The sequence below is a fragment of the Colias philodice genome, chromosome 21 (assembly GCF_061535455.1).
Source record: "Colias philodice isolate Cphi_HAF_F1 chromosome 21, ilColPhil1 Martin Lab GWU primary, whole genome shotgun sequence".
Lineage (NCBI taxonomy): Eukaryota > Metazoa > Arthropoda > Insecta > Lepidoptera > Pieridae > Colias > Colias philodice.
This window is the reverse complement of record NC_143106.1, coordinates 782,638-802,071: the sequence shown is the minus strand read 5'-3', so window position 1 is coordinate 802,071 and position 19,434 is coordinate 782,638. Positions and strand designations below refer to the sequence as shown.

The 19,434-nt window shown below is 35.6% G+C and overlaps 2 protein-coding genes and 1 pseudogene across 2 annotated transcripts; 2 read left to right on the top strand and 1 right to left on the bottom strand.

Moving 5' to 3' along the window:
- The first annotated feature begins 284 nt into the window (after positions 1–284).
- On the top strand, positions 285–15,412 carry Cdc45 (cell division cycle protein 45). Its single transcript, XM_089708567.1, has 10 exons — positions 285–466; positions 540–830; positions 1,184–1,261; positions 1,708–1,842; positions 2,443–2,610; positions 5,931–6,088; positions 6,744–6,945; positions 10,096–10,290; positions 13,105–13,274; positions 14,635–15,412. Exons 1-10 carry the CDS (start codon positions 416–418, stop codon positions 14,774–14,776), a joined length of 1,590 nt encoding a protein of 529 aa, XP_089564693.1. The 5' UTR covers positions 285–415; the 3' UTR covers positions 14,777–15,412.
- Positions 15,413–15,461: 49 nt separating this feature from the next.
- Positions 15,462–17,126, bottom strand: LOC149478616 (venom serine carboxypeptidase pseudogene; annotated as a pseudogene).
- Positions 17,127–17,350: 224 nt separating this feature from the next.
- LOC149478615 (venom serine carboxypeptidase) lies at positions 17,351–19,165 on the top strand. The gene has a single exon (XM_089708568.1). It carries the CDS (start codon positions 17,584–17,586, stop codon positions 19,114–19,116), a length of 1,533 nt encoding a protein of 510 aa, XP_089564694.1. The 5' UTR covers positions 17,351–17,583; the 3' UTR covers positions 19,117–19,165.
- Positions 19,166–19,434: the final 269 nt, after the last annotated feature.

The window sequence follows — 19,434 nt, the reverse complement described above, 5'->3', positions numbered from 1 at the left end:
AAAACTAAAAAGTAACTGTTTTTAATTTGGATTAGAATTAGAATTGGTTAATTTCGCATTATCCTCAAATTACACGGCAGTGTATTGTTTAACATATTAATATGAAAATACAGAACGTTAGTTATTATTGTTAAAAAAATTAAAATCCCTTCAGATTTTATTGAGATAGTAAATCATCACAGATATCCACACAGATATCAGATGTTCCGTTATACGGTGCATTTGGCTATGTCGTTTCATGTTCGTTTTGGCGCGAAAAGTTTCATTCAATTTCAATGTCATTGTCCCTTTGTCAGTTGCATTTGTCAATTGTTCACAAAAATCAGCAGGTGTTTCGAAGTTTTTCTAAGTGCACGTTAGGATGAAAAATGGTTTCATGATATTTCGCAGCATCCACATTTGAGGAGGATAGAAAATGTTCGTGGAGGACATTAAGAATGATTTCTACAACGTTCTTCTAGGCAATGTTAGTGTTGCAACGAGTTGTTTACATTCTTTTTCCTATCATGTGCTAAGTAAATGCTTTGAATTTATTACAGAGGGTCCTCTTGATCGTTCATTATGATGTGGATGCAGTGTGTGCTTGTAAAATACTTCAGGATTTGTTTAAATGCGACAACATATCGTATACTTTGGTGCCTGTGGGGGGTATATCCGAATTGAAAACGGCTTACGAAGAAAACAATGAGGAGATTAAATACGTTGTGCTTGTGAACTGTGGCGGGACCATAGATCTAGTTGATATATTGCAGCCTGAGGAGGATGTAGTTTTCTTTGTTCTGGATTCACACAAGCCTACAGACATTTGCAATGTGTATAGTGATGGGCAGGTTGGTAATCTATAGCGTAAAATTTGGGTTATTATTTTGGCAAGGTATATATTATGTTCTCCTATAAGATACACAGTTCTCCTATTAAATAAATTACTTTTATTATTTAATTAATTAAATATTAATCCGTCAGTCCTCGGATCACAGACACAATAGAAAATCTATTGTGTCTCGGCCCGATCGGGCCGCTCGGTGGTCAACGGGTTAAATAAATACACAGTTCTCCTATTAATCCGTCAGTCCTCGGATCACAGACACAATAGAAAATCTATTGTGCCCGGCCCGGCCCGATCGGGCCGCTCGGTGGTCAATGGGTTAAATAAATAAATAAATATGTTCTATGAAAATTTCAGGTTCGCTTAGTATATAAGGATGACGAGGAGAACATTCCAAACTTTGATGATATATTTAGAGATGATGAAGAAGAAGAGGTAAGCTTTTGTTTGGTTTTGTAAATAATATATAGCTTTAACTATAAAGACATTTTGTAGATTTTAGTAGACTTTCAAAATCTTTTTCTAATACTACTATATTAGAATCGTCATGGATTTATAACTGATAGTAATTATAATCACTTATTTGAGAATAAAAAGGAATCAAATTTAATATCTATATATAAAACAATGTCCTTATAATATTCATAGATTCCGTTTATGTGATCTGATATTATTATAATCCCTGTTATTCTAAAATTCCATCTTTTAACTATGAACTTATTAATTTTCAAACTAAACTACACCAAGTATAAAAGGCAGCTCCTTTCTTATGTATATTTTGTAAATAGTTGTCCAGATACATAGACTTATGTACCATTCATTATAATATTCCAGGAGAATGATGATGAAAGACTTATGTACCATTCATTATAATATTCCAGGAGAATGACGATGAATTGCAAGGTGCAGACAGGCTGGAGGCTGTGGTGGAACGTCGCAGGGCTCGGAAAGCTTGGGAGGAGCGACGGCACACACTCATGTTTAATTATACACAGTTCTCTTATTATGGGAAACCAGTAAGTATTACTAAAATTATACAATGGATTCACTATACATAGACATAATAGTATTTGGTGAATTTTAATTCCACGATTTGTTAAATATTTTTTTCTATACTTTTGATTTTTTTTTTAATTTTTTGGTTAATAAATCGCATTAAATGCTGTAAATATGCAAATGTTAACATTTAATGTAATTGGTAATTCTAATTAAAGTGCCTAAGATGACAGACTTGAAAACAATTTGGGTTGTTACACAAAAAGTACAGCAATACTAAATTATAACTAACTAGCGGTCCACCCCGGCATTTGCCTATGGTAAATGTTTATGTTTTCTCTCTATAAGAATCATCGTACTTCACTAAGGAATATTATAAGCCATTCAGCCCTTCTCAGATTTTGCGCTTACCAACACATTTAGCGATTCATTTATATTGTATTAGTTAATTATTTATTTTTAATATATTTTTGTGGATTATATTTAATTATATTAATTATATTAAATATATTATATTTATTAATTAGCTAACTATAGAAACTTTATTTACAGTGAATTTATAAATATATAACTGACACATGCTCAATTGGGCGCCCTACAACAAATACTATCACTTTCAGAGTGCATGTGTAGCGTTAGAGCTAGCAGTGCGAGTGTCCCGCTGCAGCGCTGCAGTGCTTTGGTGCGGGGCTGTGGGCTGTACAGCACATTCAGCGCTTTACCTGCGGCCACCAGCTCGCTGCCTGCTGGACGCGGAACCGCTGCAGCGCTGCCTTGCGCACAGTACAGTGAGTGTACACCCTGTAACGCTGCATTGTTTGTTTGTCTGTCTGTCCATCTGTCACCGTCTATCTTATAAAAAAACTAGCGGTCCGCCCCGGCTTCGCCCGTGGTACATATTTCGCAATAAAAAGTGGCCTATGTCCTTTCTCGGGTATCTCTATACCAAATTTCATGCAAATTGGTTAAGTAGTTAAGGCGTGATTGAGTAACAGACAGACAGACAGAGTTACTTTCGCATTTATAATATTAGTATGGATGTGCTATTTATTAAATAGGTTTGAAGTTGGTGCCGAACATTAAGCACTTAGTATTAAGCCCGTGCACCGACATCAAACCTTTTTAATATATAGCACATATAAATAATATGTAGTAAATAATAATGTCAAATCTTTTTTATTTCTTACTTTTCCGTTTTTGAAGTCGGTTGTTTTTAACGCAGTTATTTTTATTAGTGAATATCAAGCTTTCCGTGCGATTAGAGCTTTTTATGAAAATTAAGCTCTCCGTGTGATTAGAGCTTCTTGTGAAAATTAAGCTCTCCGTGCGATAAGAGCCTTTAATGAAAATTAAGCTCTGCGTGTGATTAGAGATTTTTGTGAAAATTAAGCTCTCCGTGCGATTAGAGCTTTTTGTGAAAATTAAGCTCTCCGTGCGATTAGAGCTTTTTGTGAAAATTAAGCTTTCCGTTCGATTAGAGCTTTTAATGAAAATTAAGCTCTCCGTGTGATTATAGCTTTTTTGAAAATTAAGCCTCCGTGCGATTAGAGCTTTTTGTGAAAATTAAGCTCTCCATGCGATTAGAGCTTTTTGTGAAAATTAAGCTCTCCGTGCGATTAGAGCTTTTGTGAAAATTAAACTCTCCGTGCGATTAGAGCTTTTTGTGAAAATTAAGCTCTCCATGCGATTAGAGCTTTTTTTGTGAAAATTAAGCTTTCCGTGTGAATAGAGCTTTTTGTGAATATAAAGCTTTCCGTGCGATTAGAGCTTAATGAGAAAAATTAAGCTCTCCGTGCGATGAGAGGTTTTTGTGAAAATAAAGCTCCGTGCGATTAGTTTTTTTGTGAAAATTAAGCTTTCCGTGCGAATAGAGCTTTTTGTGAAAATTAAGCTCTCCATGGGATTAGAGCTCTTTGTGAAAATTAAGCTCTCCGTGCGATTAGAGCTTTTTGTGAAAATTAAGCTTTCCGTGCGATTAGTTTTTTTTGTGAAAATTAAGCTTTCCGTGCGAATAGAGCTTTTTGTGAAAATTAAGCTCTCCATGGGATTAGAGCTCTTTGTGAAAATTAAGCTCTCCGTGCGATTAGAGCTTTTTGTGAAAATTAAGCTCTCCATACGATTAGAGCTTTTTGTGAAAATTAAGCTCTCCGTGTGATTAGAGCTTCTTGTGAAAATTAAGCTCTCTGTGTGATTAGAGCTTCTTGTGAAAATTAAGCTTTCCGTGTGATTAGAGCTTTTTGTGAAAATTAAGCTCTCCATGCGATTAGAGCTTTTTTTGTGAAAATTAAGCTTTCCGTGCGAATAGAGCTTTTTGTGAATATAAAGCTTTCCGTGCGATTAGAGCTTTTTATGAAAATTAAGCTCTCCATGCGATTAGAGCTTTTTTGTGAAAATTAAGCTCTCCGTGCGATTAGAGTATTTGGGAAAATTAAGCTTTCCGTGCGATTAGAGCTTTTTGCGAAAATTAAGCTCTCCGTGCGATTAGAGCTTTTTGTGAAAATTAACCTTTCCGTGCGATTAAAGCTTATTGTGAAAATTAAGCTCTCCGTGCGATGAGAGTTTTTTTGTGAAAATTAAGCTCTCCGTGCGATTAGAGCTTTTTTTGTGATAATTTAGCTTTTCGTGCGATTAGAGCCTTTAATGAAAATTAAGTTCTCCATGCGATATTATGCGGTTATCGATTCGGCCCGTATATTTTTTTTATGCATGTACACCGATTACTCCGAGGTTTCTGAACCGATTTACGTGATTCTTTTTTTGTTTGATGCGGGATGGTGTCGAATTGGTCCCATAAATTTTTTTTTCGGATAGGCCCAGTAGTTTTTATTTTATGAGCATTTTTGTCTGTACTCGATGACTAAGTTGATATGTAGCAAGTAACTTTGATTCACTTCCCGGTAACCGATTGAGCTGAAATTTTGTATACGTATGTAAATTTGATAGCGATAAAACATTATCATGACATGAAGCTGATTTGATGATGGAATCGGAAGGTGGCCATAGGAACTCAGTAATATATTGACTCAACTTTATCGAGTTTGGGCTCGTTTGATTCGTGTTGAAAAATACACTAAAAAGTATTAAATAAAAATAACTGCGTTAAAAACAACCGACTTCAAAAACGGAAAAGTAAGAAATAAAAAAGATTTGATATTATTAACTACTACATAATATTATTGTACATATTTCGCAATAAAAAGTGGCCTTGTCCTTTCTCGGGTATCAAAATATCTCTATACCAAATTTCATGCAAATTGGTTCAGTAGTTAAGGCGTGATTGAGTAACAGACAGACAGACAGAGTTACTTTTGCATTTATAATATTATTATAGTATGGATGGTTGTCTGTAAAGTGGGTTTACTGACGATAGTTGAACGTGACAACGTCCGATTGTGCTTCTTTGTCGCTCGTTCCGCGCTCTCGCTTGCACTTCAAGCCTTACATGGAACGCCTCAGAGCGAGGTAACGCCGCATGACTCATGTTTTTTCGTTCGTGCAGCCGGCTCTATCGAATTATAAGACGTTGTCACGTCAATAAATGAACCGTGATGGATAGACAGTTGAAATTATTAGAGATTAGCCTACCGCCCGCGGCTTCGCCCGCTTTGTCTAAAACCTTATAAATTATATACTAAAACCTTCCTCTTGAATCACTCTATCTATTAAAAAAAACACATCAATATCCGTTGCGTAGTTTTAAAGATTTATGCATACAAAGGGACAGAGAAAGCGATTTTGTTTTATACTATGTAGTGGTAGTGATGATGAGATTCTGTTGCTGCTATAACAACATAATATATCGCGATTCTTACTCACACTTGATTGCTTATTTTTGACGTGACAAGGTCTTATAATTCGATAGAGCCGGCTGCACGCACTAAAAAACATGAGTCATGCGGCGTTACCTCGCTCTGAGGCGTTCCATGTAAGGCTTGAAGTGCAAGCGAGAGCGCGGAACGAGCGACAAAGAAGCACAATCGGACGTTGTCACGTTCAACTATCGTCAGTAAAGTGACTTTACAGACAACCAATTTTTTATATGTTGTAAATTTTTTTATTAAATCTTACTAAGAATATTCTATCTATATACAAATTAACAATTTCCCAGTCAGCCCACGTGATAGTAGCGAAAGACGCATGGCTGCCTCTCTACCGATGGTGGTCTATAGAAGGTGCGTTACGTCACGCAGCAGGCCTTGCCCCGCGGCTTCGCTTGCACAATAGTTCTGGGGCTACGAGATTGAGGCAGTTGCTTGCTGATATGGGGTAAGTGGAAATATTTCATCAAGTAATAAAAAAAATTCATAAAAAAGAGTAAATAACATAAATATGTGTCTCAAAAATAATGCCATTTAGTTGTTGGGGCGATTGTGATATATTTATTTTAATAGTAAATTTTTGAAGATACCAAATTTTATTTTAAATTCTTGTCTTTGTTATGTCTTTGTTCTTTGTTATTAAATAGTTAATTTTTAAGGATGACTGTAAATTTTATATTAATTTATTTATTTAATTCTAGGGAGATAGGATAGGCACATTTTTTATCACAAGTGAGTGCTAAAACATGTCCCTACATAATATATAATTTCCATTGCAGGCTCCTATGATTTTATCTTCAAATTTTCCTTGCATTTAAAACCATGACACCATTTAGGTATATGCAGCTGTATTCCTATACATACCATTATTTCCCAAATAGCTGTACACCGCGGTTTCACCCCCATTGCGCCACTCCTGTTGGTCTAAGCGTGATGATATATAGCCTTTAGCCTTCCTCGATAAATGGGCTATCTAACACCGAAAGAATTTTTCAAACCGAACCAGTAGTTCCTGAGATTAGCGCGTTCAAACAAACAAACTCTTCAGCTTTATGATATTAGTGTAGATTTATGTGAATTCATAATTATAATAATTTCCACAGATTTCCCCTGCAACAAGCTCGTCAGTCCTACCGTTCCATGGACGTAGAACTCCGCCGAAGTCTCCTCACAGCGCTAGAGACAGCGGCCCCAAAACACAAGTTAACTGCTCCTACTCGTGCTGCGTTTTTGTTGCAAAGGCCACATTCTCATCCTTTGGCTGCTTTGGACACAGTTTATGCGGTTATGGCCCTTATTGAACATGTAAGTATGCTTAAATTGTAAAATAAGTGTGTTTTTCTTAATAAATGACGACTATAAGACAAATTTGTAATAAAATGTCAGTCCCCTGGCAGTAGTCAAAGATAGTATTTATAGTACGATACAATTGGTTGTAATCAGGTATAGTAGTTCTAAAACTTTAAGCAGTAAGTAAATAGAGTCAGCGTCAAGACACAAGTTAACCGCGCCTACTAGAGCTGCGGTTTTGTTACAAAGACCACATTCACACCCGTTGGCTGCTTTAGATACAGTTTATTGATCATGTATATCTAACCTGCTTAAATTGTAAAAAAGTGTGGTTTTCCCTGCAAGAATTACCGTCATAAGACAAATCTCGACAAAAAAATATGTCAGTCCCCTGGCATGAGTCATAATTGGTACTATTCAACGTATGTGTGGGATATAACTAACTACAAACACATACATATAAGTTCTTAAATTATATATGACTATGATATATACAGGGTTACAGGTTAAGTCGACCTATTCCTGTTAAGAGCGTGTAGTAGGGGTCAAAACAAACTGATTTGATCTTATAATACCATATCCAAAAGTTAGCCGTTGAAGAGTTATTGCAATTTTAATTTTTTTCTTGAAAATGCCACTTTATCTTCGCATTTAGCGTTTAATTTTTTATTTTACTTATTTGGTCTGGGTTTTTTTGAGTTTTTATGTAAAGGTTGAGTTAAACAATAATTCTCAGCAATAAAAATCCATATCGCTGCAAACAATTCAAAGAAATGGCTTTTAAACTAAAAATAATAACATTAAAGTAATTAAGTTAACTCGTTTTAAACAAAGATATTGAAAAAAATCTCTATGAAAATGTGTCTGCAGATGTTTTTAAAAACATGTGCATGTTCTTAGCTATGTAAAAAGGTATGATAACCTCAGGTAGCATTCGTAGATTCCAAGAAATCGGGGATAAACTTGGTATGGGGAAATAATTCTTAGAATAGCTCATTAACATCGGTCTAGTTATTATCTGCCTATGCGAACAATAAAGGGTTGTGCCGCGTGATTATGGTGTCTCACTCACACGCTGCAACTATCTCGCTTCCACCTACTGGAGAGAGCGAGCAAGGTGATGGACGAAGCTGTATGGGGCGAAGGATGCCTCTTTGTATTTTTTAGTCTGCTTATGTGATTCGTCCGTAGTAGATGCGATTTCTGTGCTCCTCTGTGACAACGCGACTTGGCTTTCTTTTTGGACTGATTTTCTTCCGATTCTGTGACCGTGGCTCGAAACTGGACTTTGATTTTTGCTTGCGATTTGAATTTTCAAGATGAGTTCGTATACTAACGAAGAATATGCTGACATTTTGATGTGTTACGGGTTTTGTCAAGGTGTATCTGCACATGCTCCTGCGGAATACATGACCCGCTATCCTGACCGTCGTGCACCAGATGTTAGTGTCTTCGAAGGGACCTATCGTCGCCTTAGAGAAACTGGTTCGATTCTAAGACGACGAACAGACGTCGGTCGGCCATCTGTCCGGGATGAGGAAGACGAAGAGGAAAATGAAATTAAGCGATTTTTTCGAATGGATCCCACGACATTAACAAACATTGTTGCCCGAGAACTTGTCTGTCTCAGTGGAAAGTATGGTTCACAATGTACACTTCAGGATATTACCCATATCACTACACGCCCGTGCACGTGATGGAAGAAGGAGATCCTTTAAGAAGACTAGATTTTTGTAGATTCATGTTGAATGCGGATCTGGAAAACCTCTCGTTTTTCAAAAAAAAATTATGGACAGATGAGTCCAAATTTGATCAAGACGGTATCACAAACTACCATAACGCTCACTATTGGGCGTACTCCGAAAGCACGTGGCAATCCTAACAAGAAGAATCCAGAAAAATCAAACATGAAAAATCACAAAGACGATTCAGTCTTAATGTGTGGATGGGGATAATTTCAAATAAATTAATTGGACCATACTTCCTTCCGGACAACCTAAATGGTGAAAATTATGAGACCTTTCTGCGCCAACATTTAAGCGACCTACTTGAAGACATACCCCTGACTTTGTTAAGAGACATGTGGTTCCAACATGATGGCTGCCCTGCACATTACAGAAGAAGTGTTAGAGAATGGTTAGACATCAACTATCCAAACAGACCATGGCCGGCTAGAAGTCCAGACCTAACCCCCATGAACTTTTACGTATGGGGGCATATGAAGAGTCTGGTGTACAATGAGCCGAACCCGATTCCATCTGTTGATATTTTACGATAAAAAATTATCGATGCAGCTAATAAGATGAGGAACCAATTAACAACTGGGGTAGTCAAGAGTTCTCTGCGAAAAAGGTTTCGAATATGTGTTCGCAATAGAGGAAGACATGTTGAGCAGGAACTGTAAAGTTTTTAAGAAAAATAAATTATGACAAAATTTATTCTGATGTTGTACTTTACTAACACTGTCCCATGTTTATCCCCGATTTCTTGGAATCTACGAATGCTACCTGAGGTTATCATACCTTTTTACATATCTAAGAACATGCACATGTTTTTAAAAACATCTGCAGACACGTTTTCATAGAGATTTTTTTCAATATCTTTGTTTAAAACGAGTTAACTTAATTACTTTAATGTTATTATTTTTAGTTTAAAAGCCATTTCTTTGAATTGTTTGCAGCGATATGGATTTTTATTGCTGAGAATTATTGTTTAACTCAACCTTTACATAAAAACTCAAAAAAACCCAGACCAAATAAGTAAAATAAAAAATTAAACGCTAAATGCGAAGATAAAGTGGCATTTTCAAGAAAAAAATTAAAATTGCAATAACTCTTCAACGGCTAACTTTTGGATATGGTATTATGAGATCAAATCAGTTTGTTTTGACCCCTACTACACGCTCTTAACAGGAATAGGTCGACTTAACCTGTAACCCTGTATATAGATTTTATTTGTAAAACCCATATAAGAAACTAGCGGTTCGCCCCGGCTTCGCCCGTGGTACCTACATGTTTAAACTATCCTATCTCTCAAGTTGGATCGAACTGCACATGGTGTGCAAATTTTATTATAATCGGTTAAGTGGTTTAGGAGTCCATTGAGGACAAACATTGTGACACGAGATTTATATATATTAAGATAAATAAACATATTATATTCTAGGACACAATACCGAAAGCGGAAGGGTTCCAAAAGGCCCTAGCAGCGTTAGAAGTGTGCGGAGATAATGAAGCCCTAAAACTTGGAATCACATCAGCCCGCAGAAGTTTGGAAGCCGTTGCACGATTGGCCCAGGGGATATTGGCGTCCAGGGGACTGTTGCTGGCCGGACCGTTTAATTATTTTATAGTTCAAGAGGTAAATTATATTATCTTAATACATGTTATCACTACATAGTATAAAACAAAGTCGCTTTCTCTGTCCCTATGTCCCTTTGTATGCTTAAATCTTTATCGCTACGCAACGGATATTGATGTGGTTTTATTTAATAGATGGAGTAATTCTCGACGAAGGTTTTAGTATGTAAATTAGGTTTTAGACAAAGCGGGCGAAGCCGCGGGCGGTAAGCTAGTTAATAGCTAAATAAGTATTTGATTGTTTTTCTGTTTGTTACGATATAAATTTTAGGGCCGATTTTTCAATGCTTGGATAAAACTTATCCGTCCATTAAAGTATTACACGATAATATTAAAATATCACGTAAACTGTCAAATACGGGCAATTAGAATACGTTTTTAAAATGGTAGTTTTATACATTATTCGACGAATAAGTTTTAACCAAGGATTGAAAAATCAGCCCTTAAACTACTAAACTATTCTGAAAATTGTTATCAAAATTTTTTTGAAGTTCTTATCCAAATTTTGCTACTTTTACAAGCTTACAGGAATTTCATGAATGAGGTAAATAACACATAGACATACACAAGGAATTTGTTCATTAAATTATTTATAAGTGCATGCATACACAAAATACAGTTTAGTTAATAACAATTGTTTCGATTTTTCTTATTTATACTGAATTATGTGTTTCTTTAAAAAATGTAAACTATTAATATATATTATCCTATAGTCTAAGTGATAAGTTGAAAATGGCGAAAATTAGTAGTCTACACTCACAGACATGTATCAAGATAGACTAAGCGAGTGTATGTACTTCCCGTGTCCAAACTAAGTTTATGAAACTTACTTGACGCTGGCCTACACTCAGTCCGCGCTTGCAGTTCGCCAAGGAAAGACGTGAAGCTGAATAAAGTAAAATGCCGAATTGCGCCGTTATAAACTGTAGAAACTCCACAGCTGTGAGTGGCCGAGTTAGCATAGATGTTTCCTTCCACCGGTAAGTAATTTTCTAATCAGAATATGCACTATTTATTTTAAAATCAAATAAAGAATATCTGTGGAAAACGATCGTGACAAACACGGATACCAAATCATACGAAATGATTCGGAATACATTGCGGCTTTTACTTGGCACGGTAAAGATCGCGTCGTATGATAACAAGCAATGAATAGCGTCTTCTCATTTTTCTGTTCTCATTTTTCTGTCCAATTTTGTGGTTAGTGATGTTCATTTGATGCAACAGTTCTCGATTCTAATCGATTTTATAATCGAACAGAAAAATGATAATTTGAAGGAGCAATTTTTCAGAAAAAAAGGCATAGATTTTTTTTGTCATTTAATACGACTTGACCTAGAACTTTTAAGTATTTTAATACAAAGGTACTAAAAATAAATATGTATTATGACATGGACGCCATTAGTTAAAGTGTCATCTTGGGAGTTTTTTAAGAAAACTCCTTATTGCTTAGACTATGTTTGTTTTTTCAGTTTTCCAAGTAACCCGAACATAAAAGGAAAATGGATCGATGCAACGGGACATAAAGATTGATTGATTGACAGTTTCATTACTTTCTTTCGATGGCCTCTCTAGTACGTAGTACATGGTAACTCAATGGGCATATGTAAGAAAAAGCTAAAACACATTAGTTTACTTGTTAGAATATTAAAAGGTTTATAACTTTATTTTATCATCCCTCTGTCTATGGTAATTATCATTTTTCTGTCTTGAATCGATTTAGTAATCGATTACGATTCATTTATTTGACTACCTCTTAGACATAGATCTAGTTTGATCTGATTTCTTTCGATTTACTTCGATGGGATAGGACGATACTAGAATCGCCGCGCGAGTGGCGGCCTAATCGATTTAGCGTAAAATGAAATTAACATCACTAAAAAGCGCTCGTGACGTCATAACGCGTCAAGGTCAGTACAAAAAATATGACACGCTTGGTTTTCATACAGATCGCGGTACTTGCGTTGTCTACTTAAATATACATGTCTGTGTCTACACTACTATTTACCAAGTAATCATCATACTTATAATAATTCGCGATTCGCGCATCATACTCATAATAAGTCATGACGACGCGGTTGGCGCAGTGGTAAAGTCAGGCAAAAAAGGCAGCCTACAGAGCCGACGGTCCCGGGTTCGATCCCCGGTTAGGGCAAATATTTGTGTGATGAACTCAATTATTTGTTCTTGGGTCTGGGTGTTATTATCTATATATGTATTTATTAAATATTATATTTATCGTCGCCTAGTACCCACAACACAAGCCTTAATTGAGCTTAGGCGCTGACTCCACGAGCGAGAGAATCGCGACGAGTCCGCCCTTATATCGTCGGATAATCTCCACGAACGAGCGATAATTCCGCCGCGTATCGTCACGAGTCGTAACGGAATCGCAGCGTTTCCGCGGCGACTCGTAACGGTATCACCACGTTTCCTTGAAGAGAACTACGAGAAGACCAGAGGCAACGCTGAAATGACGCTGCGTTTGACAGCGGGCCCGCCGCGCGCTCGTCGCTAGCCCGCTGCTGGTCGCGGCGGGCTAGCGACGATGTAATGACGTTTCGCGCGCTCATTGCCACTCGTCGCATCGCGGCGATAATATCGCCGTGTGGAGACGGTTCCATAGAGAGTGTATAGAAATACGTGGCACGACGATAATATCGCCGCGATTCTCTCGCTCGTGGAGTCAGCGCCTTAGGCTTGAAGTGCGAGCGAGAGCGCGGAACGAGCGACAAAGGAGCACAATCGGACGTTGTCACGTTCAACTATCGTCAGTAAACCGACTTTACAGACAACCATTTTTTATTAATTGCAGGGCACGTCGGAGTCCACATCAGTGCGGGGTCCCCTGTGGCTGGCAGCAGCAGCCCGCTGGGTGGCGAGCGCGGCGGGCGGCTCGCGGCCGCTGCTGGCGAGCTGCCCGCTGCCCGACGGACACTGCTTGCTGCTCGGAGTGCCGCCCAGATACGATCAGGAGCCGCGCAAGTATGGGGAATACATTATTTTGGGGTTTGTGATGGTGTGAAGTAAAATCTATATATATAAAACTCAAAGGTGACTGATATAGTGATCTATCAACGCACAACCCAAACCACTGGACGTATCGGGCTGAAATTAGGCATGCAGGTAGATACTAGTTGTAATATATTAATGTTTTAAATTTTAATTTATCAACAAAACTTTTGATCTCACATTAAAAAAATGTTACCAAAAAATTGCCTTTGGTTGTTTTTAAATAAATAAATTTAAACAATCAGATAATAAAATTGGATGTTCTGTGTCTGTTTATATGTTAAGTATAGTATAAATTTTCTATACTATATATAATATTGTAAAGATGAAGAGTTTGTTTGTTTGAACGCGCAAATTTCAGGAACTTATATTTGAAAAATTCTTTCGGTGTTAGATAGCCCTTTTATCGAGGAAGGCTATAGGCTATATATCCTTACGCTTAGACTAACAGAGCGGAGCACTGCGGGTAAAACCGCGGGCACAGCTAGTTAGGTATAATACTTTCGATATCAATTTCAAGATTTTTGTTAAGTTACGAAATTACACCCTGTATCATAAGTTTGAATGAAATCTGTTCATTTAAAATGTATAAAAACGAGTCTAAACTAATTGGTTACAAGAAAAACTTTTATAGGCGTGTTAAAAACAATAAAAAAATTGATATTTTGGTTTGATGGCATTCAAATGCTTTTATAATTAACTAGCGGTCCGCCCCGGCTTCGCCCGTGGTACATATTTACGTTTTCTCTACATAAAAACCATCTTCGTACTTCAAGGAATATAATAAAAAAAGAATTATCGAAATCGGTTCAGCCGTTCTCGAGTTATGCGCTTACCAACACATTTTGCGATTCATTTTTATATATAAGAAGATATAAGTTTCTAAAGAATAGAAAAAAATTGGTCTTGAAGCGGAATTCGAACCCACGTCTTTCCGTCATTTCGCTGTGTCCCGGACGCATAAAACTGAAAGAGTAGATTAATTTCGATTGCTCACGGGTGGCCGAATTGGTCAGGCGTCCGCCTCGGATTGGTAGAAAGACGCGGGTTCGAATCCCGCCTCGTTATCAAATTTTTTCTTTTCTTAAAAAAATGTGTGCGTGTACTAGTAGTACATACGTAAGAAGTGAAACTTCTTTATGACCCTATTTTTCAAAAAATTATTTACTATATGCAACTTTACAGAAATACGTCGAATCACGCGTGGTAGGGATAAGAAAAAGATGGCGCGTAACGGAAAAATGTCACGCGTGACGAAAAAATGTTACACTAAATTTTTTTCCTATTACATTTTTTATATTAACAAATAACAACCTAAAATATGTTTTTGCAGTTTATTCGGAGCAGCCTTCGAGCAAGCCGCACAGAAAAGTGGAGCGAGCGTGATACTAGACTATGTGGATACTTCGGTTATAGTTCTACCGACTTCACAGAGAACGCAATTTCTTGATGCATTAACAGCTCTATTGGCTTAAACCCACCTTTTATGTAAAATAAGTATATAATATGAGTACATATCAAATGAAAGGAAAAAGTATAGGAATAGCCGGAAAAAATATAATTTGTGTTAGTTTTTGTGTATAGCTTCAGGTAAAATCGGGTCAAATAAAAATACAGGTTCTTTTTAAATTATTTATTTTTTGAAATGGTGAAAAATGAAAATGTACAGACTAAACAGTAAAAATATGACGAAAATTAAGAAAAAATTAAACATTCGAATCGAAATTGATTTTTTTTTCGGTATTACACTACTAAACTATTACTATAATACTATTTGATATGTACTATTTTTGCTAGAAACTTTATGAAATAGACAAATAACATCACATTCTTAAACAATAATTATTAATTTCTTAACCAATTTGTTGACAATAAAATTAAAGCTCATCTATAGAAATTAGTAAGATCTTCATTTTATGTAATTGATTGATGATTTTTAATCTTTAAATTTTATAATTTTAATCGTAAGAATATAATGTAATTCCAGTGACTTGTAAATATGTGTGCGATCTTAATGTCTGAATGTTTGTTGATTAAATATAAGCAAGTACAATTAAATGTTATTTATTTTTAAATGATTATGATTAAGTGAAATAAAGGAATTTACTGATTTTGCGTGTTTTATTTCTTAGGGAAAAAACTATATAATAGATAAACAAATTGTGTGTTAAAGGTTTTATTTCCCGCAACCCAAAAATAATAACAGAAATAAAAAAATAATTTCAGAATATTGATCGATCAGTTACTTAAGTAAATATCAACGAAATATTTATAGTTTATTCAATATAAATTTGTGAATAAGATCAAAAGCCCACTTAGGCTGATCATGCGGTACCATGTGGCCGGCATTCCGCACCAAAACCTCAGTTAAATTACCAGCTTTCTTATAATATCCTGCAATATTATCACCGAGCCTCCATATTTTACGTTGTGCAACTGTATATTCCTCAGAAGACGAAAAATTTAAGTTGCGGAGAAAGTTCTCTGTTAAAGGATATGCTACGATAATATCTAACTGTCCGTTATAAAACATTAATCGATAATGAGATAACAATTCTGACACGTAAGGGGCCACTGACTGTAGTATATCGGCACTTAAGTTTATTTGAACGTCTCTACCATCATTAAATGGTAATCCGCCAACATGCACACTATTCCTAATCTTATCATTATTCAAAAGTTTTATAAACACAGATGTATCTGTTAGATCTTTGTCCTCCAAGAAATTGTAATAATTACTAAAACCTGTGTAGTTTTTAAAATATGAGAAGTTTGTGAGATCACCATCCATTAGTCTGTCCATAAGTATACCAGCTTCTACCCAATTTTGTTGTTTCAATTCATTTGTGATCTCTGCTTGCATTTTCAAAAACAATTTCTGTTGATTGAAGTCTATTAAACCATGCTGGTATAAATAATCTCCATAATCCAGTTGATTTATTGGATCACAATAAGCATTCCCTAACGCCATGCCTTTTAAATTTATTTTGATTTTAGAAATCATATTTTGTTTGTGAATTTGCATTCCCAAGGCTGGTATGTACTTTCCAGCGTATGATTCGCCGGTGATGTAAAAATCATTGTTTCGCAAGTTAGGAAACAACGTGAAAAATTGCTGCAAACATGAGTAGAGTCCTTTCCCAATGCATGTTTCATCTTTGCAGTATCCATCCTTATCCTTTGTGAAACTAAATCCAGTCCCCACTGGATTATCAATAAAGATGAGATTGTTTTCGATAGCCCAATGATATTTTCTTACTGCAAAACCATTTTTCTTTGCTATCAATGGTCCATTTTCAGTGAATAAACCGAACAGCGAGCTCCCACCTGGTCCTCCTTGGAGCCACAAAACAACAGGAGCAGCCTTATTCTTATTGAATGCAGGAAAATACCAAAAATATAGATTTGAATCAAATTTTTTATCTACTGTGAAGAAACCGGCATAACTAGAAAACCCAATTTTCTCAGTAAAACTGACACGAGAGAGATTCCGTGCTAAATTTATTTCGCGTTTCTCTAGGTATGGTGTAAGTATTAATGGATCACCTGAAATTTCATTATATTTTGCTTCTAGATTGATACGTGGATAAACAAAAGGAAACAATGAACCTTTTACTGCAGAAAGTTGATATAAAACAGATAAACAAGTCACAAGGATTGTCGTTAACATTTTCAATAAATTTTCATTAGAATTATTTATATGAGAAAACTTCAATGCATTTTTTCAAGAAAGAGCAAATAATAAACTGTTTACAAAATAAGTACGATTACGAAGTGAAGTAAACGTCAAAACATCAAGAAACAGCTGTAAAAGACTAAAAGACTATTGTCCAATCAGCGCCTAGTACTATTATTTCAGCAGATTTCAGCAATCATACGGAAAAATTGGAAAATAGAATAATAATAGGAAGTTCAATGACCTTACGTCTGAGTGAATTTATGAAATCAATAAAATATTATTATGTTTTAAATATATTATTCTTCCTAAATATTAACATTTATATTATGATTTAAATTGCAGGTGATAACACGCAATTTCCAAGAATTTTAAACGCGCGCAATTCTCGTTTATATTCACTTTTTATAAAATGAATGAAATGTGAATTAATTAATTAAATACATAAACGGCTACATGGATACAATATTTTTTTATACAATGGGGTCGATGCAAAATGTTTTTTATGTTTAAATTTTTAAAGTCCAATATGGTTATTGATTTTTGTATTCACATCTAACATTGTTTACATTAATTCCTAACCTTTGCTATGCGGTCGCGGAATGTATGATAATATTATTGATTACTGAAGCCGGCTATTTAAATGTGCTGCCGTTAAATGATAATTGTGGGCAGTTGTTTTTAATGAGTACGGTGCGTGCCACATCACGCACGGATATCATGTCTTCTTTGTGGATTTTATTTCTTTTGCAAATATTTGTAACAGTTCAGTGTTTTATTCATCGATATCCTAAACTAAATATTGGTGAACCAGATGGCGGAGATGCAGGAACTCCTTTATTTCTAACGCCATACGTAGAGAGCGGTAATATAACTGAAGGCCGGCGACTTGCTAGAGTATCTTTTACTGAAACCTTAGGTGTGAAAAGTTATTCTGGATTTTTTACGGTCAATAAAGAATATGGATCAAATCAATTTTTCTGGTACTTCCCAGCAATGGTACCAAAGAACCAAGACGCACCTGTTATTGTGTGGTTACAAGGTGGTCCCGGGGCAACGTCTCTTTTCGGTCTCTTCACAGAAAATGGCCCTATTAGAGTGAGAGACGGTAAATTCGAAAAGCGTAAATATAACTGGGCGCTGGGCCACCATGTTATTTATATCGATAATCCTGTCGGCACAGGTTTTAGTTTCGTGAAGAATCCCAAAGGCTACTGCACGAATCAAACACAAGTCGGTGAAGATTTATATTCGACGCTTATTCAATTTTTCCAACTATTTCCTGAACTTCAGAAGAATAAGTTCTTTATAACTGGCGAGTCTTATGCTGGAAAATATGTACCGGCATTGGCTTACACTATCCATAAGAAAAATCCTTCAGCTAAAATAAAGATTAATTTAAAAGCTTTAGCTATTGGTAATGGCTTGAGTGACCCTGAACATCAGGTTCTGTATAGTCAATATTTGTATCAAATTGGATTGATAGATTGGAATCAGGTAAAGGTGTTTGAAGAATATGAAAATAAAGTTACCGATTTAATTAAGCAGAAACAATGGATTCCTGCTTTTGAGGCCTTTGACACATTATTAAATGGTGATCTAATTGAAGGGAAAAGCATATTTTATAACATGACAGGATTCGAATTTTATTTCAACTTCTTGCACACAAAAGATTACTTTGTAAAGGAAGATTTTGGTCCCATGATTCAGAAATCTGCAGTCAGAAAGGCAATACATGTTGGTAATCTTAAATTCAATGATGGTAAAGAAGTTGAGAATCATTTAAAACAAGATGTGATGCAATCTGTGGCTCCATGGATATCAGAACTGCTGGATCACTACTATGTTCTTGTTTACAATGGACAGATTGATATTATTGTTGCCTATCCTTTGACCCTTAATTACTTGAGAAATCTCAATTTTACCGGAGCAGATGAATATAGGTCTGCTAAAAGGTATCACTGGTTAGTAGATAATGAATTGGCTGGTTATGTGAAGCAAGGAGGCAAGTTGGTAGAAATTATGGTTCGAGATGCAGGACACATGGTGCCTGGAGACCAGCCTAAGTGGGCGCTTGATATGATCACTAGACTTACACATGAAAAAACTTTTACTCATAAGAAATATAGGAGATTTTAAGTAATAAGCATTTTGTATGTTTTTGTTTAATAAAGGAGGATATTTTAAATGTGTCTTTTATACTTTGCTGTGTTTTGAGCTTTCAAGTAAAAATATGAATTTTTCCAGAAATAATTATTATTTTGCAGAGAATGAAAAACCAGTATAGTATGACTAGTATCTTTAGTTAAGCCTTATCATTTTAAATTCTGTTTAATCATTAATTTTGATTGAAATAAAATATGTATAAATTAAGCAATCATGTTCTGATACTTCTGTTTACATATTGATAATTATTTATCTTTTTTTCTATATTTGATACTATGTATATTCATCTTA